The following is a 26,907-nucleotide window of genomic DNA, read 5'->3' as shown; positions in this document are numbered from 1 at the left end:
TTAGGCTGAATTATTTATTAAAAGGTGTACTGTGAGTCAAATAAATTCCTTTTGAGTAAAGAAACCTGTTAAGGTGTGCAGATCACCCCCTTATCACACACTGCAGGCGAATATGAAAAGCAGTTTGTTGGGAATTCCGCATCCTGAATTAAATTTGTCCATTTGAACAAGTGCAGTCAGTGCTGAATCAGGGACCCTTTGCAGCCCACTGAAAAAAAGCAATTCAGTGCCACGTGTGCTAAAAACCAAGGTCCCAGTTCACAGCCATCCCAACTGAACCCCTGTGCCAGGCAGCTCCAGCCCAGAGCAGCAGCGTGTCCATCCACAGCCTGACCACGGACACAGAGCCAGTCAAACACATCTGAAACACTTGGGACTGAAAATCCCCGCACAGCTCTCGGCGTTCGGGTTGGACCATTCCCTGCAGCCATGAGGGACTGCAAAACCAGGCCCAGCAAGTCATCTTCTCCCACCCCTGGGATGCTGGCACAGATCCTGCCCCATCCTGCTCATGCTGTGTGCCAGCTGCACATCACCAGGAGCTCAAAGCTTTGCCTGGTCAGTCTCTCTCTCCAAAGATCCATTCTCTGGATCTTTGGAGAGAGGCCTTGCTCTCACAGCAGGGATGGGCTGCTCTGCCTTGGTGATGCTCAGCACCTCCTTCACCCCCAGAGCAAAGGGCAAAGCCAAAGCTCACAGAATCACAGCCTGATTTGGGTTGGAAGGGACCTTAAAGCCCAAATCATTCCAACCCCTGTCATGAGCAGGGACACCTTCCACTAGACCAGGTTGCTCCAAGCCCTGCCCAACCTGACTCCCAGGGATGGGAAGGGATACTTAGCTCTGTGCACCCTCTACCCTGCTTGCACACCTGGGCTGGGGGCTTTTGCTTTGCCTCTCCTGAAGCCCTCACCAGGTGCTCCCCCATCACCGCTTTCTGCAGTTTTTCCCTGATTGTGACCAAATCCACCTTTCCCTGTACCACAGAGAACATCCCACCTGCAGGGACATGGCTATACAGCTCAGTGGTTCCTGTGCCACAGTCCCCTCAGAGAGTCTGTCCTTTGGTCAGAATAAAGGTGAAATAACTGATGTTGGAGCTCACAAGCCACTACTGTTCTTAATATTACCTGGAATTTTCTTTAATTTGATCAACTATGGGTTCCCCATCTATTTTTCCATCTGAAAAATGGGGCAGAGTTGGCATGACTTTGTTAAACTGTCCAAAAGCAGCCAGAGAAAATGCCCACAGCTGCTGCTGCCCAAACGGCCACTGGTGAGTCACCTTCTCACATGCAACAACACTCCCTGCGTGGAGCCACCAGCCGGGCTCCGCTCTGTGAGACCAGTCTGGTGGAACTGGTGAGACAGCTGCTCTGTTTTTCTTGGAGGGAAAGCAGTGGGATATGTGGACATTGCTGAATAAAAAATCATTGCTCCACATGAACAACGAGCCAGTCATCCAAAGGCAAAATATTTCCAAAAAAAAAAAAAAGAAAGCAGATAACTCTTTAGACACTTATTGCTGTTTAGCTCTTCAAAGCCCATGGAAACGGGCTTGGCCTTGGCCTCCCCTGCACATCAGGCCAACACAGGATCCTTGTGCAGCACAGCTCGGTCTCGGATGACAAAATCCTTCCAAGCACCAGGAGATATCATCAACACTGCAAATTAATGAACGCCTTCAAAATCCCACTGGAAAAGGCAGGAGCTTTTCCTGCCAAGCCCACCAAGAAGGGATGAAAGGGGAGCCCTGATGGCTGTAATTTGCACCAAGCAGGATAAATGGAGGGCTGGGTGTTACCAGTCCTCATCTGAGATGTGTCTGCATGGACGGGGCCAACCTCAGAGCCACACCTGCTGATCCCGTGGGAATCACAGAATCCCAGAGAGGTTTGGGTTGGAAGGGACCTCAAAGCCCATCTCGTTCCACCCCCTGCCATGGGTAGGGACGCCTTCCACTAGCCCAGGTGAATCCAAGCCCCGTCCAACCTGACCTTGGACACTTCCAGGGATGGGGCAGCCACAGCTTCTCTGGGCAACCTGTGCCAGGGCCTCCCCACCCATTATCTTCCCCATACCTAATCTAAATCTCTCCTCTTTTAGTTTAAAACTGTTCCCTCCCACTTATGGGGGTGAGAGCAGAGGACTCCTGCTGGTGGATGAGCCAGACACAGTCAGTGCCAAGCTCTGTGGTGCCCAGCCATGTAGGGCTCGCACAGCCCCCTTATCCCTGCCCTTCTGTGCCAACCTCCCCAGCCAGAGGAGGAACACCCTGTCCTGTCCCTGTTCCCCCAGGATGCCAGTCCAGCAAAGTTCTGCTCCCACTGCAGAACCTTGACATGGCTCTGTTCCCACAGGGGGAAATGACCCCAAGCAGGTCTCCCCTCCAGGCACTGATGCCATTAAGAAGTAAAAATAAATAAAAACAGAGTACACTATGTCCTCTGACTGCCCACAAGCTCACTCCTGCCCTGCCATTCCTGGGCCTGAGCTGCCCAGTGCATCTCCCAGCTTGGTGCCTGGGCTTCCCTCAGAAATACAAGTCTTTACCCAGGAATTCAGAGCAGGAGAAATCAAGAAGAGAAAGGGGAGGGGTGGAAAAATAAAAAAAACCACTTTTCATATTTTATACAAAGTGTTTTGCAGGTCTGCTTCCTCTTGGCTCACTGTCTGTGCTGGGTCTACCAGCATATTTTGGGTAATGAAATGCACATTTGCTGGTCAGCTCTAATAGACCCACAGGGACTGGGTTTCGCGTGTGTTTGTTTTAAACTTAAGGGTGTTGTAAAGTTGTTCCAACAGCCCAGGGCTGGGATGATAAGCCATGGCAGGCAGCGCCTGGTTAGTGGGTGGTTGTGGTGTTAATGTTTATCCCATAACTGAAGGAAGACGTGACAACACGAGCAAAGCAAACCACCACCACGCTTCCTCACGAGGCACAGGCTGAACCTCTGCAGAGACCACCAGACAGGAGGCATTTCATACAATCCTTGTGTGCTGCAGAGAGAAAATTCTCTTAAAGGACAAGTTTATAAAAAAAAATAAAAATAAAAAAAAAGAAAACAAAGCAGGGTTCAAAGTGGGAATTAGGCCTGCTGGCCCCAGAGCATTTCCAGCTTCATCTTTCTGTGCCCACACGTGGGACCTGTTGGAGCTGGTCCAGAGAAGGTCATGGAGATGCTCCCAGGGCTGGAGCCCCTCTGCTCTGGAGACAGGCTGGGAGAGCTGGGGGGGTTCACCTGGAGAAGAGAAGGCCCCAGGGAGACCTGAGAGCCCCTTCCAGGGCCTAAAGGGGGTTATAAAAAGGAGGGAGAGAGACTTTTTATATGGGTAGACAGTGACAAGGGAATGGCTTCCCACTGCCAGAGGGCAGGGTTAGATGGGATATTGGGAAGAAATTCTCCCCTGTGAGGGTGGTGAGGCCCTGGCAGAGGTTGCCTAGAGAAGCTGTGGCTGCCCTATCCCTGGAAGTGTCCAAGGCCAGGTTGGATGGGGCTTGGAGCAACCTGGGACAGTGGAAGGTGCCCCTGCCCATGACAGGAAGGAGATGAGCTTTAAGGTCCCTTCCAACTCAACCCATTCCATGATTCTCTCTCCCTTGGCCAGTGCCCAAGTCCCAGCTGCCCACTGGACATCCTCCCAAGTCCACCCTGCCCCAAGCCCTGCCTGCCCCTGAGGATGTGACTCCATTCCAGTGCCAAACCAAGCTCTGCTTCCCCCTCCAGGCAGTTTGCAGATCACAAATTGAGATCAGCTCTCAAAGCTACAGGGGAAAGCTTCTCATGTAAATTGATTCTGTGCTTGGAAAACAAAAGGTATCTTATTCACCTTGAAAAGCGGGAATAGGCATCCTGCCTGGAGCAGGCACCAGGAATTCTGCAGAGCTACAGATCAGCAGCAACCTGCATGGTATTGGGGCAGGGAAGATTCCAGCTGATGGGAAGCCATCACTGCCCGCGGAGAGCTGTGCCCTGGGTGGGCAGTGGGTGCAGGAGGGACAGGGCCCCCTCTGCAAACCCCTCCTGCAGAAATGACAACATGATCTAAAATCACTGACTCAATTTGGGGACATCAGCTTTCCCTTCCTTGAGAAATCCAGAAGAGAAAGAAAAAGGTTTCCTCAGGCCCCAAGCATGAAGAAAAGTTAACTAAAATGGTGTAGGGAGACCTGGAGATCAAACTCCTGCATTAGAGGACAGGAACACAACTGGAGACCAAGTCCATCTCCATGACTTCCCCACCCACTCTGCACTGGGGTAAGGGCTCAAATGCTGAGCTCAGTGACAGGGAAAACAGTGCCACTCCCATGGTGGCCTCTTCTCTCCCCAGTTCTGTTCCACAGAGTCTGACAGCAAGAGGTGGAAAGGAACAAAATTCCCCACAAAGTTCCCCAGCTGTGGTCAAGAATCAAAGCAATGAATTACACTTAATGGTCATGGGATATGGAAGAGGGATGGGGAAGGCAAGGGCTGACATGGTCAGGCTGCTGCAGAGCCCAGAGGTCCCACTGGGACTTTGCTGTGCTGGTGGGCACCAAGCAGGGAGCTGGGACAACCTCAGGGCACAGACCCATCCCAAAGCCACCTCTCGTTTCCTATGGTGATTTAAGTTAACTGTAAAACAGCTTCTTCCACCCACAACCTGCCGAAAATCCCAACACAAGGTTGCCTTTACCTCAAAATTTCAGAGACCAGTCAGTAATAGGGCCATTGGGATTTGTCCCCCAGAAACACACATTTGTCCTCTCAGATTTGCTAAGCTCAGTGGTTTCACTCCCAGATCTCTTGTGCAACACGGGTCCAGGTTCTTACGTGGAGAATCCAGGACTGTTCATCACCTCTGTGTTCCCTGGGCACAGCAGGAGATGCTCTGTCACTTCAGGTCCTCACCAGAGTGGTGCTGACCTGTGCTCTGACAACCTCCACATTTTCCATCCCTTTCCTTTTTTCACAGGAAAGGCAGGACTTTATGGTATTATTTGGTTGCTGGCAGGAAGCCACATGCACATCTAGGCAATCAGAAGCCCTGAATCAATGGCTTGAGGACACAAATTCAGTTTATCCCAATTTTAAGCTCACCAACACCAGAAGGCGACACAGCCTTAACCTGGTGCTCTGTGGTGGGTTCCTGCAGCTGATCTCCCCCAGCTTCATCTCCCTCTTGTTTGGATGAAAATTAGGAGGTGACTGACCACCAGTCCTCTCCCTGCACACAGTTCCTGCCAGGTTCATTTATGGAGAGACTCTGGGAAGAGGCAAATAAATGGCTTAAATGAAGATATTTTAAGCAAACAGCACAATTCCAACTGTTCCAGCACCACATAGGGCTTGTCCATGCAGACAACATCCTTGCCCAATAAACCCTTTAAAGGTTCCCTGATCACAGCTAGATGTGTCATAAACTTCCCTGCATAGTTTATTATCCCCATAAATCTCGATAAAACTATTTTATCTCATCTGGGTTGGCAATGAAGCAAACTTTGCTCTGTTTATGGCTCACCAAGCCAGTCTCACCAAGCCAGGACACACGCGCTGCTAAAAGAGGGATGAAGATCCCACCCCTGCCCAGCCTCCCCCACACATCCTTCCAACACCACACAACACCCCAAGCACAGCAAACAGCCCCACGTGCTCCATGTGCTTCCCCTCCAGGAACAGACCTACCATCAAATAACATTTCTTCTACTTTCTTATCTTCCAAACATGCTATTTAAAGGGAAAAAAATACCTCAGAGTCTTACTCAGCCCACTTTTCCCAAATGTGTGCCCTGTGTTTCATTCAAACAGTATTTTTGCTCCTGGGAACTTTGTAGCTACTTTGTCAACAGCTGTCCTTGGGCAATGGTGATGGTTTCATTTAAATCAGGTGGATGACTGTAAAACCATCATCTGCTTGGATTTTCAATTATAAAACTGTCATGGTTTGAGAGCCCCAAAATCAAATTCCCTAGTCTAAGCCCCCTCCCACATCTCAACCCAATGTGAGATGGTTTTTTCCAGACAACCACACAAGACTCAAAATGGGGGAAAGGGAATATATATTACAATGACTCTACAAATAAATACTACAATACATTATATACAATCTTAATTATCTCTACCATGACATAAGTATTTACAAGGGATCAAATCTCTTCTCCCCTCCAAATAAAAGTCCAGGAGGGAAGAAGGAAAGATCCTTTTCCACTCTCAGAGCAGTAGTCTCTAAGGCAGCAGGCATCTATCTGTTTCGCTCTTCTTCTCCTGCAGCAGCTGGATCTCTGCCAGTACACACGAGGGGTATCCCAGCCCCTGGGCCACTCATCCTCAAACGAGGGTCTTCCTGCATGGGCTGCGTTTCCCAGGACAAGGGCGCTGTCACCACGTCATCTCACGAAGTGCAGGGGTCTTTGAGACAGTCCTTATCTTCAGGGCATCCAAGGTCCCTACAGAGCTCTGTGCTCTGTCTCAAGCAGCAGGGGGGGCCAAGGTCACCCCCTCTGCATTCTTCCTCTGAGCTTTTTAGCTCCTCTCTGCGGTGCTGCTGCAGTTTTAGGACTTCCATTCAGTAGGAGTCCATCCTTTCCACTTAGGAAAGGTCACAAAAGCAGTTTGGGGTTTTTATTTCAGTTCTTACCCCAGCTTCCTCTCTCTCTGCTGCTCTTTCTCTCTCTCTCGGCTCTCTCAGACAACTCTGTGTCTCTCTTGGCTGCATGCTGTTTGCTGCTTCTTCAGTTCTTATCTGTTGGCTCTTTGCCACTGCTCTCTGTCCGCTGCTGCCTCTGCCGCTGCTCCGTCTGCCCACTCACGGTAGAGAAAACTTCTCTAGTTTTCAGCCACAGGTACTTAGCCCAGCCTTATGCTGTTCCAAGTCCCTGCAGCCCCGCTGCCGGGGGCTGGGGGAGCCCCAGAGGCCCCAAGGGGCTCCGAGCCCCTTCCTTGTGGTCTAAGAACATGGCTATCACTTCTACCACCAAACTACAACTACCTTCTCTTCCGTTCTGAGTGTGATATGTTTATATTTTGCAGAAGCACTCATTGGGTAAAACTTCAAAACTTCAAGGGTCACCACCCCCTGGGGTTTTACCATTTTATAACTGCAGGGGGAAAACTGTTTCCCACCACCACAAAAAGACAGAAATAAATGCACTTTTCAGGTTGTCCTACCTACTACATGGCTTCCAGCTTTTCCATGCAGCCCAATCCATTTTTGTTTTAGAATCACAGGATGGTTTGGGTTGGAAGGGACCTTAAAGCTAATCTCGTTCTAACCCCTGCCATGGGCAGGGACACCTTCCACTAGCCCAGGTTGCTCCAAGCCCTGCCCAACCTGGCCTTGGACACCAGCATGATCACGATCCAGCAGATCTCCTTCACTCCAGCCCTGGTGCCCAAGGACGCACTGAACCACAGATCTGACCCCCACCAATGCCACAACAGTGCCCTGTCTATGTCACTTACAGAAGAGCTGCCCTTGTCCATCAACCTCTGAGCACAACCCCCAACCTCCTGCAAGATGTGCCCAAAAGCTCCCTGCCACAATCTGTGCTCCCTGCCAGCACAGGAGGGTCACAGGTCACCCTGAGGAGCTCCCAGACACCATGATCCCTAAAGGCAGGACCCACAGAAATCCCACCACACCTCTCTGAGCTCTCCTCTCACACTGGAGTTCTGTGAAGCTTCAAAGCTCTGAGGTGGAGCTTAGGAAAAACATCCAACACCATCAGCAACCAACTAACCTTCCGAGGGTGGGCTGGCAGCTGCCTGCCCTCGGCCGTGCGCCAGGATGAATGTCAGCAGCTGGTACACACAGCTCCTCCTCTCTGCAGAGACACCTCATGAGGGCACACAGCTGTGCCCACCATGGTCTGTCCTCATTCAGACCATGCAGCTCTCAGGACAGTCAGCTCTCACATCAGCCTCAGCTCAAGGGAACACCTCGTTTAAATACTTGGGGCTTTGCTCATCACCTCTGTAAGAGTGAAGCCATCTCATCCACACTCCTCTGCTTTCCAAGGCTGCCCCCATCCTTCCTTAGTCAGGCAGGTCCCACAGCCTTGGGGACATGGCTCCCACACCCCCTGGGGATATGGCTCCTACACAGCCTTGGGCCACAGCCCATCCCAAGTTACCCCTGCCCTCTGCCACTGCTCTCCCAGGAGCCCTTCATGCCGTGCCAGGAGATCGGAGCAGCCATTCCTGTTCCCATCACCATCTCCAGGGAGGGAGCAGAGGCCTGTACAGCACCCAAGGGAGAGGTGCCAGGCATCTCTGGGGAGTTTGATGGGCAAATACTGGTCTCTCAGACTCCAGGAAGGTGAGGACCAGAAGTTGTGGTCAATTCAGGAAGCTTTAGGATGAGCTGTGGAACATTTACTAGAAGAACCTCACACTAAGGCAACAGCAGTGTGGATGTAGGGTACAACTCCTTGGAACATGAGGAGGCAGGACCACCAGGGGCCAGGGAGAGACCTTCAGGTGACTGACCACCCACTCTGCCTTCAGCAGCACAGGCCAACACTTCTGAATGATAAACTGCAGACACCAGTAAAAAGTCAAAGTCACAGCTAAAACATGACATACATTGCTGATGCCACCCATGCCCCAGTCCCCTGATGCTGCTGCAGGGCATGTGTTGCCACCTCGGTGCCAACCACGGACCCAGCAGGAATGGTGCCACCTCCACACCAGGTCACCACCAGCAGATCCAGCTCCAGCTCTCCAGCAGGCAGAGGTGAAGCAATTCCCATGGCAACACAGGGATGCCATCAGCAGAGGATTAAGCTCCAGTGGGAGGGGAAGCAGGACCAGGGGAGGGAGCTGATCAACACCCACGACAGGGACGCTGCGGAGGAACAGAGGCCACAGCATCGATTTTCACGCCCATCTTCCCCTTTCAGTTCTTCTCTAGCATGAAAGTCCCAATTTAAATGGCAGACTTTGACACCATTAGAAACTATCAGAGCATTTAACACACTGCCCCTTCCTCCCACGTCATCACACCCACAGCTGCCATGGGAATAAAGGGGGCTGCAAGATCCAGACATCTCCTCGCAGTCCCAGCATCAAAGTGCACCAAATCTGCGTCACACAGAGACCCTTTGAAAGGGGATGAATGCGAAGTGCAGGGAGAAATGATTACTTTATTTGTAAAGACCTTGTCTCTTGTCATTGTCATTCATCCCAAATCCTCCTGGTGCTGGACAGCTGCAGGTTTAATCATGAATATACAAATCAGCAACACATGGGCAACAAAGAGTCTCCAAATGCAACAGAGACACCCAGAATTTGGTCTGGTTCAGCTGCTGCTCGCCCTCCTTTGCACTGAAAAAAGGAGGGGATGGGTAAAGCCAGGACCTGCCACCTCCTCCTGCCACCACAGTGCCTCTCCCATTGACTCCCAGACATGGCAGTGCCAACCTGCATCTCTCCCTACCCCAGCAAAGCTTCTCCCAGCTGCAGGAGAGTGAACAGGAGAGGAGAGGAGGAGAAGTAAGGGAGAGTGAGCAGAGGCAAGGGCTGGGGGGAACGAGAAGCACAGAGAGCGGCTGGAGCTGCACTGGCACTCGAGCAGGGAGCTGGGAAGGGAAAACATGGGGTCTAACCTATGGAAAAGATGGGACATGGCTCCCTTTGTATGTACCTCGAGCAAGCAGAGCACAGGGGTGACCCCAGTGTGCAGGGGGGTGCACACCCAAGGGAGGGGGTGCGAGCTCCCACGCAGGCACCGATGCTGTTACACTTAACATCAAACACCAGTCCAAGAGGGGTCCTGCAGAGCTGCTGCCACCAAGCAGGCTCAGCATCCAACACCTGCCTTTTGCTGCTCTGAGGGGGTTTTCTGCACATTCAGGTGCTACAAAGCTGGTGAGCAACTGGACATGGGACAGGCAGCAAGAGATACCCATCAGTGCAAAGCACTGTCTGCCATCTGAAAAAGAGAGCTGGGAAGCAGGAGCTATCCAGAGCTCCCAGAGGGTTGATTTGCAGAAGGAATCTCATCACAGTCTGCAGCTTCCTCAGGAGGGGCAGTGGAGGGGCAGCTCCGATCTCTGCTCTCTGTGACCAGGGACAGGATCCAGGGAATGGCTGGAGCTGTGTCAGGGCAGGCTCAGGTTGGATCTCAGGAAAAGGTTCTTCCCCCAGAGGCTGGTTGGGCACTGAACAGGCTCCCCAAGGCACTGGGTACAGCACCAAGGCTGACAGAGCTCAAGGAGCATTTGGACAATGCTCTCAGGGCCAGAGTGGGATTGTTGAGGTGTCTGTGCAGGGCAAGAAGTTGGACTGAATGATCCTTGTGGGTCCCTTCCAACTTGGCATATTCTGGGATTCTATGAAAAGGGCATGAGACGGGGCTGAGCATCAGCCCAGCACAAACCATCCCTCTGGTGCCGCTGGGAGCCGTGCAGTGCTCCTCACTTCCAGGCCTGCTTGCCTAAACTCAGCACAAAACACGGGGAATTTGCCTTCCAAGGGCCTGAAATCCTGCAGGGCTTTGTGGCAGAGATTTGGGACTGAGCCCTCAGTTTTCAACCCAATGCTATCTCTGCAGAATTACCTGTTTTTACTTTAATCACTTGGTAGAATTATTCATTTGATCTGGATTATCATTTGCCTGGAAGTGATGGCACAGGTTGCCCAGAGAAGCTGTGGCTGCCCCATCCCTGGAAATGTCCAACACCAGGTTGGATGGGGTTTGGAGCAACCTGGAATAGCGGAAGGTGTCCGTGCCCATGGCAGGGGATGGAATGGGATGAGCTTTTACTTCCCTTCCAAACGAAACCATTCTATGATCCTGATTCTAAAACCCATCCAGTGGTTCAACTGGTAAATCCAAAGATCAATGAGCAGGAAAACAAAAATATTGGGGACTGTCCTTGCCCCAGCCCAGCCGGGGGCCCCCAGCCAGCTCTGCACATCTGTGGAAACCATAATCTCGGCCACAAACCAGAGCCCAGGCTGGGCTGGGCCTCAGGCTGTGCTCGATGGAGCTCTCACCACAGAGCAACACAAGATACAAACCCACAGTCCCCCCGGGCCAGCTCAGCGGCTTCTAGTGGGTTTGCAGGGATGGCTTCAAAGCCTCACTCTTGCTGGGAAAACCTCTTCCCATCAAGCTGAGCACAGGCTCAGCCACAGCCCTGCCAGTGCCACCAACTGGGCTGGGCTGATGGGCTGGGGAGCAGGGCCCCAGGGCTGGCAGGGAGCAGCTCCCTGAGCACACAGCAAGGCAGGATGGATTCGCTTCCCACTGCAGACACAGGCTGGGTTTCACATTCCCTGCCTCCTCCATGAGGCTGACAAGGAAAGGTGAGGAAACACACATTCCCTTCCACGAGTGAAGCCCGAGTGACTGTGGGAACGGCACCAGTGACAAACCCACTCCCGTGCCCACCTCTGCCCACCACAACTCATCTCTCCCTGCAGCAACAGAGAAAGGGGTGTTGTGCCCCCCGCCCTCCTTAAAAATTGCCTTTCTTAAAAAAAAAATTCCGCGAACAAATGGCAGCAAATCCCAGTGTGGGGCTGCACAATGGACACTTCAGTCTGCCCAGGGGAGGAGAGACAGGGCCTTCAATGACTAAATAAATGCAATTTGCTTGTTAAGAGGGGGCTGGGGAAGGGGAGAGGGGAGCCCTGGTTATTCACTTCCCCCAATTAACATTCCAGCAGCGCTGCTCTGCTTTCTAGGAACAATAACTTTTTGGGAAGGGGGAGCGATGCCTGTGGGGGTGTTGGATGGTCCTGGAGAAAGGAGACACGTCCGAGGGTGTGAGGGTCCGAGTCTGCCTATGATGGGAACTCCTAAACAAAACCAAGACTAAAGAAAGATCAACCCTATGCAAAAAGAACCTTCAAAGTAAAGCCCTGGACCAAGATTACTTGCCTTGCTGCTGATCTAAATATTTTTCTGTGGCCAAGGCCACAGAAAAGAGATGGTTTGTCACTTTCTGTTTGTAAAAGGTCTCCAAATGCAGGGTAGTTAAAAATATTTAGACCAGGCTTTGAGCTGTGTGTCACTTTTGAGTGTCCTGCAGCCCCACACCAGCTCACAGCAGCCAAGGACCTTGTGCACATGGTTTAAAACAAACCTGAGCCTTGCCCCCTGCACTCTCTGCCGGGGTCCCATCACCTCCAGCTGGGGCTACAGGTGGGGTGGCTGAGAGGATGAGCAGGGCAGGGAGTTACTGTCGTTCTGTGCCAGCTGGGGATGAAGGAGCCACTTCTCAGTTCCACAGGCAGGGTCTCCTGCAGGATGAACAGAGATGGATCCCACCCTCTGCTCCTTCCCAGGCTTTCAGAGTTCGGGGAGTATTTGGTCAACACTCTCAGGCATGGGGTGGGATTGTTGGGGTGTCCTGTGCAGGGCCAGGAGTTGGACTCGATGATCCTTGTGGGTCCCTTCCCACTCAGAAGATTCTATGGTTCTGTGATTCTGCCCTGGGACGCTCCCAGACTGCTTTACTGAGGTTTCCTCACCACTCTGTGACAGTAACTTCCTCACTTATTTCCTTCTCAGGATGAAAAATCGGCCTTTTCTCAGCAAGGTCATTACTTTCCGCAGTAAAGCGTTTGCAGCACATTTGGGCTCCCGGTGGCTCTCCCAGATCCACTGATGCTTTTCCAAGACAGGCACCTGGGCTTTTGTCAGACCCACAACCCCACGATGGGGCACACACAGAAAACAAGGAGCACAAACCAAACCCAACTGCAGTGGCACCAGCAGGATGGACAAGCACCAGAGGGACTGCGGGTGCCAAGCACAGCCCATCCCAACCTGCTGCTTCCACAAGGGCTCAAAGCCCAACCCCAGACAAAGCTGAGCCTGTCACTGTCTCAAGCGCTGCAGGCCTGAAAAGAGCAGCTCACCCTTGTAAAGCTGAAAGCAAGGCTCCAAAACTGAGCAGGTCCATCCATACCCCACAGGCACATGTGCTGGGGCACATCTACCTCACCACACCACAGTCCTGGAGGATTGCCCTGAAAATCCAGCCCAAACAGACAGATGGCTGGAGCTCAGCATTCTCAGTCACCACTGAAAGCAAGAAAAGGGCACTCAAAAAGCAGGACCCTGACTGGACACACAACCCCAGAGGGAGGACAGACACCCCCAGAGGGAGGTCAGGCACCGCAGACCATGGAGCTCGGCGGTGTCATCTGTGGATGCCTGTGGCCACGGGGAGGGAAGGAAAACACTTTGATCTGCTGAACATGTTGGAAACTAAAACCAGTTTGGTGTTAAATCAGTGCATGAGCCCCAGGAGGATGTGCCCAGCTGGCAGAGCTCCTGTCACGTGGTGCTCAGTCTCCAGCTCGGTGTGTCCTGTCGGACAGACTCAGAGCAGGCCGTGCCCGAGGATGCTCCAGTTATTAATTCACTCACAGCAATGCCCCAGTTGAAGATTTGCAGTTTCCCCACTCAACTTCTCAGATGACAAAGCAGCTTTGCTGATTTACTAGGCAATGTGTAATCACATCAAAAGGCTCTCTGGTGTCAATGCCCCCTGAGGAAGAAGATGGAAGGATGGCAGAAGGGCCTACACCTCCCTGAGAAGATGCCTCCTCACAGGCTCAGTGCAGAAAGGCTGGGAATGCTGTATCAGACCACCAGCATTGTCACAGAATCCCAGAATGGTTCAGGTTGGAAGAACCACTGGAGGGGTCACCTGGTCCAATCTCCCTGCTCAAGTAGGGTCATCCCAGAGCACATGGCACAGGATTGTGTTCAGGGGGGTTTTGAATACCCCCAGTGAGGGAGACTCCACACCCTCTCCAGGCAGCCTGTTCCAGTGCTTTCCAGAAGTGAGATGAACAAATTGTCACCCTGAAACATATGGCAAGAGCACACCAGAGCCACAGGGCAGCCAGAGGTCTGGGGGAAAGGCTGGATTCACCCGAATCCCTCTAGGACTCTCTAGCACCTCTCCTGCTTCCTGTCCAAATCCTCCCCATGAGGAAAAACAAGCTCAACAACAGAAAGTCTCCCAGGGAACTGTGTGGTTTGTGTGTTCCTCCTGGAGCATCACAAGGCTCGATCGCAGTGCAAAGGGCCTGGTGCCTTTCCACGGCAAGCAAAGGCCCACAGTCAGAACAAACCCCCTCTCAGACCAGGCACTGGGACTCTATTTTCCCTACTTTTTGGGGCAGCCAATGCTCCACCCTCCCACCCAAGCAGCCACTGCACATCCTGTCCCGTGGGGCTTCCTCACATGGAGCTCCTTATCTGCTCTGCTCCAGCAACCAGTTTCCTCCCTCTCTTCCCCAGGAGGTAATAGAGGCCTAGACAAGAGTGTCAGGACCCCAAAACCTCATGAAGAAACTGGGAGCATGTAGGGTCTTCCCAGGACCACATCAGCGCACAGAGAAACTGGAAGCCCACAGGGTCATTCCAAGACAGCAGTTTCATGCTGCTTTCCTCAAAGCGTCCACAAGTGCTGAAACTTAGCACGAAGTGGAACATTTCTGCTGTCAGGGAACAAGAAGATCCAGAAGTTGAATGTTATCATGCTGGCACTTGGACACCTCTGTAACAGCCAAAGAAACAGAGGGAAATTCTCACCCCACAAAAACATCATTCTGCCTTTCTGTTACCCTGCCAGTTGCTCCTGGGTGCCAGGTCACCTTCTCCTGGGCTGCTTGGAGGTTTCAGCAAGGACACATTCATCAGCCTGGCAGCAAGCACGGCCCTTGCCATGAAACGAGGCATCAGGAGCTCCTCAGCCACAGCATCCACTCCAGCCCTCCCTCCCCCAGGGTGAGGGTCAGCAGGGCTGATGGTCTCACAGCAACCCCATCACCATCCCACTGCTTTCTGAGTCCTCTGGTGTGACCAGGCTCAGACCGGAGATGCCAGTGCAGCAGCTGGAATGAGGAAAAACAGCTTTACATGTAACATGCAAAGCCCTCTAAATAGAGGGAGATAAATCTCCTTTTCTTTCCAGGAGATCAAGACCTGACTATGCAACTGGGGCACCTCCAAGGGCACCTTCCTCTGTGCTACAGCCTGGGCTCTCTCTGCCAGTGCTCCCTTGTGGAGACAAGGCTCTGCTTGTTGAACCTCACAAACTGGTCATTAAAAAAATAAAACACAAGTAAGACGAACCAAATGCTAATAGGAACCCCCAGGTCAAACCACCTCCCTGTCACCAGGGCCCTCCTCTTGCCAGCACATTCCTGCCACTAATGAGGCCCCATCGCTTCCTCCTCCCTCCTCAAGTTGCTCCTGGTGATGCAAATCCATCGTCTTTGTTTCTATTCTTGGAGTAAAAACAGAACCAAAGTAAATAGCAAAACAGCTCTTGGGTTTCAGGTTCCTTTCTTTTTCCATCCTTCCCAACTGCAACGGGGCTGTTGTTGCTGTCAAAGTGAGGTGACACCTGAGCCCAGACATCAGCTTTCCCACCGGAAATGCTCCACTTAATCTCCAGCCCCAACATCCCCTTTGAGATCACTGCCAGCTCCTTCCCAGAGCCTCCACCCCCCTTCTCCTTGGGAAGTGTCAGACATAACCACGAGCCTCTTGGTGAGGGAGAGAACGTGTGGAGACCCTGCCAGGGACCCTGTGATGGCAGAGAACTTTCCCCATCCTCAGTCTCCACTGGACCTTCTGCCTTCCACTGTCAGCCTTCCCCAAGGAGCTCAACCAGCTCAAGACCATGCCCAGACAAGCCTCACATTGCCAGTGTGTTCCTATGTGCCACTGTGGGCACTGATGCACAGAGGGGGAAAGGAGACACATGGCAACACAAGTTGGACACATCAGCTCTCCCCTGTCCGTGCCAGCATCCCATGAGGCAGGCTGGCAGTTGTCCTCATACACTGCATTGCCAGGGAAGCTGCTGAAGATTAGCTCTGCCATGGGAGCTGCAGGGAGAGGCAGGTAAGGCCATCTGTGGGCCAGAAAAACCTCTGCTCACGTGTGGGTTCTGGCCTGTAACAACATCCCCCAAAGTCACTCCCTCCTCAGCTGGGATATAAGGAAGATATTGAGTCATTAGAGAGTGTCCAAAGGAGGCAATGAGGGTGGGGAAGGGTCCTGAGGGGAAGCTGTGTGAGGACACTGAGGGTACTTGGTGTGTTCAGCTGGAGGAGGCTGAGGGGAGACCTCACTGCAGTTCCAATTCCTGGGCAGGGGCAGAGGAAGGGCAGGGACTGAGCTCTGCTCTGGGGGGACCAGGGACAGCAGCCAGGGAATGGCTGGAGCTGTGTCAGGGCAGGCTCAGGTTGGATCTCAGCAAAAGGTTCTTCCCCCAGCAGAGGGTGGTTGGGCACTGACCAGGCTCCCCAGGGCAGTGGGGCACAGCCCCAAGGCTGCCAGAGCTCCAGGAGGGTTTGGCTGATCCTCTGGGGCACAGGGTGGGACTGTTGGGGGTGGGCATGTTGCAGGGGTGAGGGTTGGATTGGACGATCCTTGTGGGTCACTTCCAACTCAGCACATTCTGTGATTTCATGATTTTATAAGATCCAGCAACACCCAGCAGGCAGCAAACCCTGCAGGAGGTGTTGGGACCCCAGAACCTGCAGCAGGATGAGCACGCCCAGGGAGCACCAGGGTCACGTCCCACCACTCACCCCGGTCACAGGTCACCCTAGAAAGTGGATGCAGCAAAGAGCCAGGTGTTGGCTGCAGGGCAGGGAGAGTACAGAGCCCTGACAGCATCACTAATGAAGGACAGTCAGATGTGGCCACCACGTGCTGACACCATGACCCCCCCGGTGCTTTGGGGAGCTCTGGTAGTTTTCCACAGGCTCCAAGGTGCAAGGAGTGGGGAGACTGAGGTACGAGACAGCTGGAAAGGGACGTGGGACAAGGGCCTGGAGGGACAGGACAAGGGGGGATGGCTTCCCACTGCCAGAGGGCAGGGTTAGAAATTGTTCCCTGTGAGGGTGGTGAGGCCCTGGCACAGGTTGCCCAGAGAAGCTGTGGCTGCCCCATCCCTGGAAGTGTCCAAGGCCAGGTTGGATGGGGCTTGGATTCACCTGATCTAGTGGAAGGTGTCCCTGCCCATGGAACAAGATGAGCTTTAAGATCCCTTCCAACCCCAACCAGTATGAGATCCCATGATTTAGAGGCTGAGAACTCAGAGCTCTCCAGTGAGAGCAGGGGTAGGTAAAAGGAAGCACTTCATCCAGGGGTGGTGAGAGGAGCTGGAGCAGCCGCTCTGTGCTGGGTGCACAAAGTGCTGTGCTGCAGAGACCTCTCGCAGCACACAGCTGCTACTGCATCTCACAGCTCCATGCTTTCTAAAGGAAAAAAATTCTTTACAGCCCGCTGGTGATTTATCCAGCAACCCAGGCAGGCTGCTCCTGGAGAGGTTTGCAGCAGCCAGCTGATGGCATCCAGCACACACCAAGTGCCACCTCCACATAGCACTACACTCAAATGCTCCCAGGCCTGCAGCTGAATCAAATTGCCAGATCCTTGAGTCTCTATGAAGCCACAGAGGGTGTCCCAAAGGGCTTATTCAGGTACAAGCACCTCCCTGTATGACTTTGCTTGCAGGGAAAGTGCTCTGAAGCATTTAAACCTCAGGCTGTCAAAGTACTTCCTTCGCTGGCACGCTCCAATGGCTAATGAAAGGCATCTGGGGATTGCAGCATTTGCTCATGAGCCTGGGGCACCTGCCTCCCTCACATCAGGAAAACCCAAAGACTGTGAGTCTAAGAGGACAGACTACACCAAACAGATTTGCTGTCTGAGATCTGGGAAGGCAAGAGCAAGACGCTCGAGAGGAAGAGCAGAAGAGCAGATCTCCAAGGGACACAAAAGGAAGGTCTGCAGGAGGACCAAGAGGCCCCACAGTCAGCAGAGGATGGGACATGGTCTGAGCAGTGACCAGGCTGGATCCAGGGACCTGCCATCACAAAGCCATTCTTGTGGTTAAACCACAGAAGAAAAGGAAATCAGGATGACAAAACTCACCAGAGTGTGCACTTTGGGATTAAGAGGAACAACCCCAGAAGCCAGGGCCTGGATGGATACAGAGGCCAGGAAGGATCTGGGCAGCCGACGTGTGGCCACTGTCACCATCACAGCCAGCTGTTGGGAGGGGACAGCCAGCCAAAGGAGGAGAAGCTGTACTGGGAGAGGCACCTCCTCACCCCAACCAAACCTGCTCTGGGCCCTGCCACCCCAAGTCTTTGTGCGCTCAGCAGGATCAAGGCACCCAAAAGCGTTTGGTTTTCCACGCAGATGGACCATCACTGGCTGCAGCCCAAAGCATCCCCAGCCCACCCTGCGCCGCCAAGACCCCGCCCAGGCTGCAGCTCCCACTCAAAAACTCGTTTGAGTTTCACGCTGTGAGACTCCAGTCCTGAGGAGGAGGAGGAACCCACCAGCTCACAAAAATAGTGTCTCACTTATTTTAAATTACTGTGGTTATTTTCTTCTTTCACACAAACTTCACATACCAAAGGACACGGTGCACATTTTTGGCAAGTCTTGCTTGAAGAAGTAGAGTAAAATTGGAAGTTGGCAAAGGACTCTGCTCTCCTCCTCCTCAGCCCTGCTGCTCTCTGAGCATTTGATGTTCCTCGTGCAGAAACAAAATGTTAATGCATCAGAGGCTGGAAACTTCAGAGAATCATGGCATGGTTTGGGCTGGAAGGGACCTCACAGCTCATCTCATTCCAATCCCTGCCATGGGCAGGGACACCTTCCACTAGACCAGGTGAATCCAAGCCTTGTCCAACCTGACCTTGGACACTTCCAGGCATGGAGCAGCCACAGCTTCTCTGGGCAACCTGTGCCAGGGCCTCACCACCCTCACAGCCAACAATTCCTTCCCAATATCCCATCTAACCCTGCCCTCGGGCAGTGGGAACCTATTCCCCCGTGGCCTGTCCCTCCATCCCTTGTCCCAAGTCCCTCTCCAGCTCTCCTGGAGCCCCTTTAGGCCCTGGAAGGGGCTCTCAGGTCTCCCTGGAGCCTTCTCTTCTCCAGGTGAACACCCTCAGCTCTCCCAGCCTGGCTCCAGAGCAGAGGGGCTCCAGCCCTTGGAGCATCTCCACGGCCTCCTCTGGACTCGTTCCAGCAGCTCCACGTCCTTGTGCTGTTGGTTCCCCCATATCTGGAGGCAGCTCTGCAGGGGGGTCTCACCTCAGGGGGCAGAGGGGCAGAATCCCCCCCTCCTCTGCTGCCCACGGTGTGAGATCAGCCCAGGGCACGGGGGGTTTCTGGGTCCCAGCACACACAGCCAGGGCATGTCCACCAACACCTCTCACCCACCAACACCCCAAGTCTTTCTCCTCAGGGCTGCTCTTGATCCAGTCTCTGCCTGTACTTGTGCTTGTGATTGCCCTGGCCCCAGTGCAGGACCCTGCACTTGGATTTGCTGAAGCTACTGCTTTTCCCTCTGACAATCCGTAGGATGCTCCCTCCACCACCTCCTCGTGCCCCACAGCATCCCCAGCCCTGTGCAGCCCGACCCAGGCTCTCCTCCCCAAAGCAAAGCCAGCAGAGGGAGCAATCACTGCAGGTTTGCAGGGAGATCGTGCTGGGTTTTCATTGTGATTGTATTTTTAATCTAGACGTTCTTTCATGATACTTTGGGTAAGTTATTTGGAGAGAACCGAAGCTAGCCTGCATATTTTCTTGGGAAAGCCCTGGAAAATTATATGTAGTTCTCACTAGTACCCACCCCACAACAGCAGCATTGAAATCAAACCCAAAGTAGTCCTCAGCAAAAAAACCCTTCCAGTTTCAAGCTCAGGGTCCCACAGCTCCTGTGTGTTTATTGTAGAGCCTTGTGCTCTCACTCTGCCCAGCACCGGGCCCACATCACCGACAGCAAACAGGAGAGGCTTCACCCACCCCAGCTCAGCCAGTCCCATGCTGTTTGTCACAGATACCTGGCCCCAGCTTGGCTTTGCCCAAGTGGGATGTATCGCACTGTCCCAAACCCCAACAGAACCAGCCCAGCTTGGAGTGATCCCCACAATCTGCCTCTCTAATTCCTAATTCCTCCAACAGAAGACATCTCCCTTTGTGTGAGAATGCTGAGAGCACACTCTCCTTTTCCCAAGCCATCCCTGTTTTACTACAGCCACCAAAAAGAACCTGCTGGGACGTCACAAGCTGCTGTTGGAAATAAAACCACGTTCACCAAAGAAATGAGCCGGGTAGGTTTGTGTTTGGAGCATCACTGGGCCTGTTCACTCCCACACTAATTTGCAAAGTGGGGTGATTCACAGGGAGCCTCTTCCCTGCTCTCAGGGGAATGAGCTGCTCTCTGTCTCCAACATCACATTATTTATCAGGTTGTTGGGGTTTTTTTAAAATACTCAATGAACAACAGTCAGAGAATGAGCAATGTGACAGGGAGGGGCTGGGCCCAGGCAGTGATACACAGAGCTCATCCTTCACCTGCCTTTGCACCCACCTCCTTCAGGCACTTGCTGCCATTCTGCTCAGGAGGCTGGGGCAGTGTGTACGTGGATCCAGGGAGACCCACCGCTCTGCTCCACCTCCCCACCAAGCACAGCTGACCTGCCTCTTGCACAGGCATTTGTTCAGCCCAGAGCAGCTGTGGCTGCCCCATCCCTGGAAGTGTCCAAGGCCAGGCTGGACAGGGCTTGGAGCAACCTGGGATAGTGAAAGGTGTCCCTGCCCATGGCAGGGGGGTAGAATGAGATAGTTTTTAAGGGTCCTTCCAACCCAAACCATTCTGGGACTCTATGATTCTATTTTTTTATTATTATTATTTCTTTTTGTCACACTGAACTACAGGCACAGCCAAGCATTTTCTGGCTGTTTGCTGACACTTTCTGAAACCAGGTTTGTAGCAGTGTCAGAACAGAATCCAACAGCAAGGAGAGAGCTAGGATTTCACTGGTACCAGTGGGGTTACAGCAGGTAACCAACTTCACTGTCACCAAAGCATCATGCCAAAGCCTCCAGCACTGGCTGCATACAGGAGACAATTGGCTGCACCCCACAGACTTGGGAAGTCCCTGCACACTTAGGAACGAGACAAAACCATTGGGATAAAGCAGAGTTGGGTTCTACTAATGTCCTACTAGGTCTCTGGCTCTGCCCAGCTCAGCTGGCACCAAAAGCCCAGACTGGGATATTCACATCCCACGGATTGGTGCTGCTCTGGGGTGAGGAGGTTTCTGCACTGACCCATGTGCTCTCCAATATTACTACAGTGACCACCAGCAACAGGAGGCATTTCATGGTTGATCATTATTCATGGGAATAGGAAAACCTGGACAGGTACATCTCAGCCAATGCCAGCCCAGTCCCTGTGAGTGACTCCAGTGAGCACCAGCTGTGATCAAGTTTCTGCCACACAGTGAGTTCCTCCCCTCGCTGCCTCCCTTGCCCAGGCTCTACCATCCCGGTTTGCCTTTCCTCCTTCATCATGGCTTTGTAAGGCAGGGATTACCTCTGCTCAGCTCATCTGTAGAGCTCCCAAGACAAACAGTGCTCTAAGTGTTACCTGCAGGGCACAGACATTTCATATCAGAATCACTGCCTGGAAAAATACTACCCAAAAAATAATGATGATTAAAAAATAAATTAGTGCATGAGAGCGCAGAGTCAAGTTAATTAGTGCAGAGTCAGGGAAGCAACACAACCTTGAGTCACCTACTTGTAAAACAGAGGAAGTACAGCAAACACAAGTGCAGCTGGGGCAGCACCAGGGATGCCATGGCAATGCCAAGGGTTGATCTGCTCCATCTCCCCTGCACAAACTGGCCAACTCCTCCCTCGTGCACAGGGAGCAGCACGTAATTTGGTAGGAGCTGGGGGGTCAGATAGAGACCTCAAATCCAGCTGGTGTGACCCCGGGCACCACTGGCTCCTCCTCTTCCAGAGGCAGCAGGATCTGTGCCATCAGGCTGAAAGGTTTCCTTATAATGTCACAAAGTCAGTGGGCAATGCCAGAATGACTGGCCTAGATACAGAGACCTTCAAACTCCCCAGGGGAAGAGGGAAGAGCCCACATCCCCTCAGAGCCCTGCTGCAATCTGCACTGACTGTCCCTGCAGCCACCACAGACAGTGACTCAGGCCTAGTGACCTCCTTTAATGCTCTGTGAGGTTAATGCTGAGTTTAACAGGGTTAATTCTGCCTTTAATGATCAGTTCTCCTGCGAAGACAAGGAGATCAGCACAGTCTGTAACTCAGCCATGTCACTCTCCTCCTGCCCCTGGGCAAGGGACACTGCAGAAGGTCCCCTCCCTGCTCCTCTTTTGCCCGTCTCAGAGCCAGCAGGGCACAAAACCCAAACCAGGCCCTTGCCATGCCCGAGTGACCCCAAACAACACACCAAGGTCTCGGAGCACAGTCCCAGCCTGGTCATGTCTCCATCACAGCCGGAGTGACTGGGACAAGGCCAGGGATCCGTGTGAGAGACAGGTGTCAAAAGCAATCAACCGCTCCTCTGTCTCCAGGGCGGGATCGCTGACAGCACTACAGGCCTTGGAGGAGCTAAAAGGAAAGGCTTACTAGAGAGAAAACTAGTCCTGACAATCACAAAAATTGGAATTCATTTAAAATTCAAATTATGCAAATTCCAGTAATCTGTACGTGCAGATCCATCACACACCAGAGTGGGACCGCAGACACATGTCACCATGGGGGGTTGGAGGAAATCCACCCTGCACCCTCTGGGAGGCAGGCAGGGGTGCTGGGCGCCGGCAGACACGCGAAGGGCGGCTGCTCCAGGACAACGGGGCCAGGCAGGATTTGCAGGTGCTCCCTCTGCACCTCAGCAGCCCCAGCAGCATCCAGCTCTCCACATGCAGGGATGCAGGGAGGCCAGACTCCAGTGTTTTCACACAAGCTGTAATAAATTCTCCCTTGGACAAGCTCAGATGTCCATGACCAGCATGCGAAGCCTTCGTTAGGCAGAGCCTAATGATGTGAGATTTGAGATGTGCCACACAGCACTGGATTCATGGGGGCAATAGCTCTGCCCTGTCTCCATCCATCCTGCCAGCGTAGGGTCCCTGCTGCCCACCCAAAGCCTCAGGAGCCTCCCCCCTCACTCAGCAATTCCCAAAATTCTATTTTTGGGGAATGTGAAAATGAAGCCGAGCAGCCGCATCGCGCGGCAAAGGTGGTTCAGACTGTCAGCAGGGAAAGAGCAAAGCCAGGAATCAGTGTTATAGGCTGGGCAAGTGCAACAGCCCAGAAAAATGAATCCAGTTTTAAACATGGACTTTCCTAAAAGGTCCCAGATGAGCCAGTGGGAAAAGGCAAATCATGCTCTCTCCTGTGCGTGCTCTGCCAGGCATGAGGAGAGTGGATCCCCCCTGGCATCAATTCCTCCACCAGCCAGGGCTGGGCAGAGCAGGTGCCAGGCAGGGTGAGGGCACAGCACGGACCCAGGGGAAGCTGCAACACCTCCAGCATGGAGATGGAAGGTGTCTACCCAGCCCTGGGAGGACACAGAGCCCAGAACTGCTCTAGGAAACAACTTCCCCAGGTTGGCAAGACCTTTACTTTCATCTTACAAACCAGGCTCTGGAGCTGTGTGGGGAATGCTGGTCCTGTACTGGCCCAAGCCTAAGTAAGGGTTACCAGCTCACCTTCCTCCACACTTCCTGCCCAAGACTCCTCTGAAGGGTCCTGAGGATGCCCTTGCCAAGGAGGATGAGTCTGTTTTTCTCAGCAGGTCTCACAAGGTCAGAGACCATAGCCAAGCCTACAGCAACCACAGCTTTTACCTGTCAGAATGAACCAGAAATGATGTAGCAGAGGAAAAAAAAAATCCACACCCTATAGAAGTCCTACTCTGTTCCTTGAGGAACACTCAGCTCCAGGGATACACTGAGGAAAGCTAAAGGTCCCCAAAACCTGAGGAACTCGAAGGCCAAATCAAATGGGCCACAGACAGCACTGAGAGGTGCTGGGATGGCATCGAGCAGGCAGGGGCAGGGGGCTGCTCCACAGGGCAGGGCAGAACCCACCTCTCTGCAGGCACCAGGACACGGTGCTGAGAGTCCAAGGGCTCCCACACGTGCAGAAGGGAGGCCATGAGTAACAAGTCCCATGGAGATACTGAAAAAACATCCCTGTAAGAGGAATGGTCCCCAGTGTCGCAGTGCCCTCCTGTCCCTCCCGCTGTGCTGGGTGCACCTGGGGCCGCAGACTCAGGCAGACAGACAAAGCAGACATTGTCTTACCCCACAGCAGGGCCGCCTCAGCTTGAACAGCTCCAGCATCTTTCAGCCACTCATCTCCATCCCTGAGCTTTCACCTGCTTCCCGAGCCAAGGCAGCAGCTCCCACAGAGATGGTTCACTGGCAGCGCCTGGGTCGTGACCAGCTCGCCCAGACTCACCCCCACAGCACCCACTGCTGCCACCAACACGCTTCGAGGGTGGAACTGTCCTCCGGGGGAAAAAGCAGCATTACATCCAAGGATCCACCCAAGCACAAGCAGGGAGGGAGAGCCCCCAGACTCACACTGTCCAGCAGTGACGCAGCCCAGGCACAGCAGGAGCAGCTCCGGGGGAGGACCAGCCCCTCCTCTGGGTTAGAGGAACGTCAGCGATTTCGGGGGGTTCAGATGTGTCTGAGCAAAGCCTGGGGAAGGATGAGCCCCGCTCCCTCAGCCTCAGCACCTCGGGGTGCACAGGCACCCACTCCCTACTCTGCTCCCATTGTACCAATGCTCTCACCCATTGCCAATCAACACCAAGTGCTTTTCATCACGGAGACATCCGAGCCCTCATTACATCCCCAAGCCCCTAACGAGGCAGGACAAGGCCATACAAACCCCGGGATCGGGTGTCTCTGGGAAAGAGAAGAGGCAAAACCCATTAAACATTGATCAGAGGCTCCTGCAGCTGTGGTGTAGCCCTGGCGTGTCCTGGCTGTCCGGCCACCAGAATGCTCCAAAGGGCCAGGAAGGGCTGAGCTGCCCCAGGGACTCAGTGCTGGCTCGTCGTTGCCCCAGCCCCTCACTGTTGGCTCAGGACAAACCGTTGGGAAGATGCAGTTCCTCAGGCACGTGAGGCTGAGCACAGGAAAGCTTGTTTCCTACTTTCAGCCTCGTTCCATGCTTTGGACAGCCCAGGGACCGCGCCCTTGCCCCACACATCACCTGGCTGAGCACCAGCCATCCCCGAGCCAGCGACAGCCCACCGAAATCAGGGAGCAGGAACCCCCTCGGCTGAGGGGCTCTGCCACAGCGCGGGCAAACTTGAGCTGCCACTGCCAGGTGCTCCACCACACTGGAGCGGCCTCTCTGTCTGCTGTTTTGGGAATGTTGGCCATAAGAACAGCTCTCCACCCTGCGGTGTTTTTGGGAAGCCGTGTGTGTGCGTGGTGGTGGGGCAGGCCCCGGTACTCACGAATTGCCGCCGCAGCTTGGTCTTGACACGCTCGGCCTTGGTCTCTGCCGGGTGCACGGCATAGCTGAGGGAGCCCAGGTGGTTGTCCACGGACAGGCTCTTCCTCATGTAGAAGGAGCGGGTGCGGAAGTAGCTGAACGGGGCGTCCTCCACCGCCGTGCCCAGCTGGGCGTCCCGGGGGGGGTCCGTGCAGTCATCCTCCAGCCGCCAGGCCTCCCCTGGGGAGGACAAGGACATGCCACCCCATCAGATCCACAGCCCAGGACATGTCCTACTCTCCAGCACACCTCAGGGGATGCTCAGTGGGCATCCCATCCCACACCCACCTGCAGGCCCTGGGGTACAGATGCTGTGGGATCCACTCCCCAGGGAGGGATCAGAGGGCACATCCCTGCTGTAAACCCCTGAGTATCCCCTGCCCCAGGCAACAGCCCCTGCCCCCAGTGTGCCCAGCCCCACCTATCCACAGCCCCCAACACCTTCCTGGCAGGGATCAGTCAAATATAGTTAGAATCATGGAATGGTTTGTGTTGGAATGGATCTTAAAGCTCATCTCATTTCACCCCCTGCCATGGGCAGGGACACCGTCCAGTAGTCCAGGTTGCTCCAAGTCCTGCTCAACCTGGTCTTGAAATCTTGCTTTGTGTATGCAAAAAATGAGGCACCACAAATGTTACAAATTACAAAAGGATTTGCTGCCATCTCCTCCTGCAGAAAATAAACCCTTTATGGCACAGCCAGGAGCAAATCAACAGCCACATGAAGGATAGAAGCCAGACCTCCTGTCTCCACCAGCCTGTCCCCAGCAGCTCTGCAGGGCTGAGAGCCTGGGGACAAACCTCACTTGACACTGTGACAGTGGTGGCAGAGGACAGGCAGCATCACGCAAGGCTGGTGCTCCCAGGGCAGGACTGACCACATTTTCATTGCAACAAAAGAGAAAAACAACCAAACAACAGGAAATGTCTCCAGAATATCACCGCTCCACTCTTCTCCCTTCAGCTCGGATGCCGCCTGCTTTTCTTGCCAAGCTCTTCTTCACATCTGGAGCTTGCCCTGCCTCCCCCCTTAAGCCAAAATCACTGCTCAAGCCATAACAAACAAACAATAAAAGCCTCTTGTTCAATTCTTGGAAAAATTATCAATTTTCAGCCCAAAAGTATATCTCACAGGGTTGTCTTCAGAGGCTCTGCCCCTTCTGCAGCCTCTTCCCAAGGCAAGTGTCTCACTACTAAAATCCCAGCACCTCTGAGCACAAACAACCATGACCCCACTACTCCAGGGCTGAGGAGCAAAACACTTCCAGAATTTGAATTGGATAATGGCCCTAAGGTAAAACCCAGCCCCAGTCCAGTTTACCCAGGAAGGCTGTGGGGTTTACATGGAACACGATGTAACAGGCTAGACTACAAGCCACCAGAGGAGCAACCACCTACTCACATTGCCAGAGGGCAGGGTTAGATGGGATATGAGGATGAAATTCTTCCCTGTGAGGGTGGTGAGGCCCTCGCACAGGTTGCCCAGAGAAGCTGTGGCTGCCCCATCCCTGGTAGTGTCCAAGGCCAGGTTGGACGGGGTTTGGAGCAACCTGGGATAATGGAAGGTGTCCCTGCCCA

General features: G+C 53.5%; 1 protein-coding gene across 1 annotated transcript in view; it reads right to left on the bottom strand.

Moving 5' to 3' along the window:
- LOC108638716 overlaps positions 1–26,907 on the bottom strand; it is a 150,885-nt gene that overhangs the window by 99,563 nt on the left and 24,415 nt on the right. The window contains exon 3 of the mRNA XM_018067701.1: positions 25,292–25,509. Coding sequence (XP_017923190.1) covers positions 25,292–25,509 — 218 coding nt within the window. The remainder of the gene's footprint in view (positions 1–25,291; positions 25,510–26,907) is intronic.

This window comes from Manacus vitellinus, unplaced genomic scaffold, assembly GCF_001715985.3.
Source record: "Manacus vitellinus isolate BGI_N305 unplaced genomic scaffold, ASM171598v3 scaffold_12_pilon, whole genome shotgun sequence".
Taxonomy (NCBI): Eukaryota; Metazoa; Chordata; class Aves; order Passeriformes; family Pipridae; genus Manacus; species Manacus vitellinus.
Note: the sequence above shows the minus strand (reverse complement) of the source record. Positions and strands in the feature narration are given on the sequence as shown.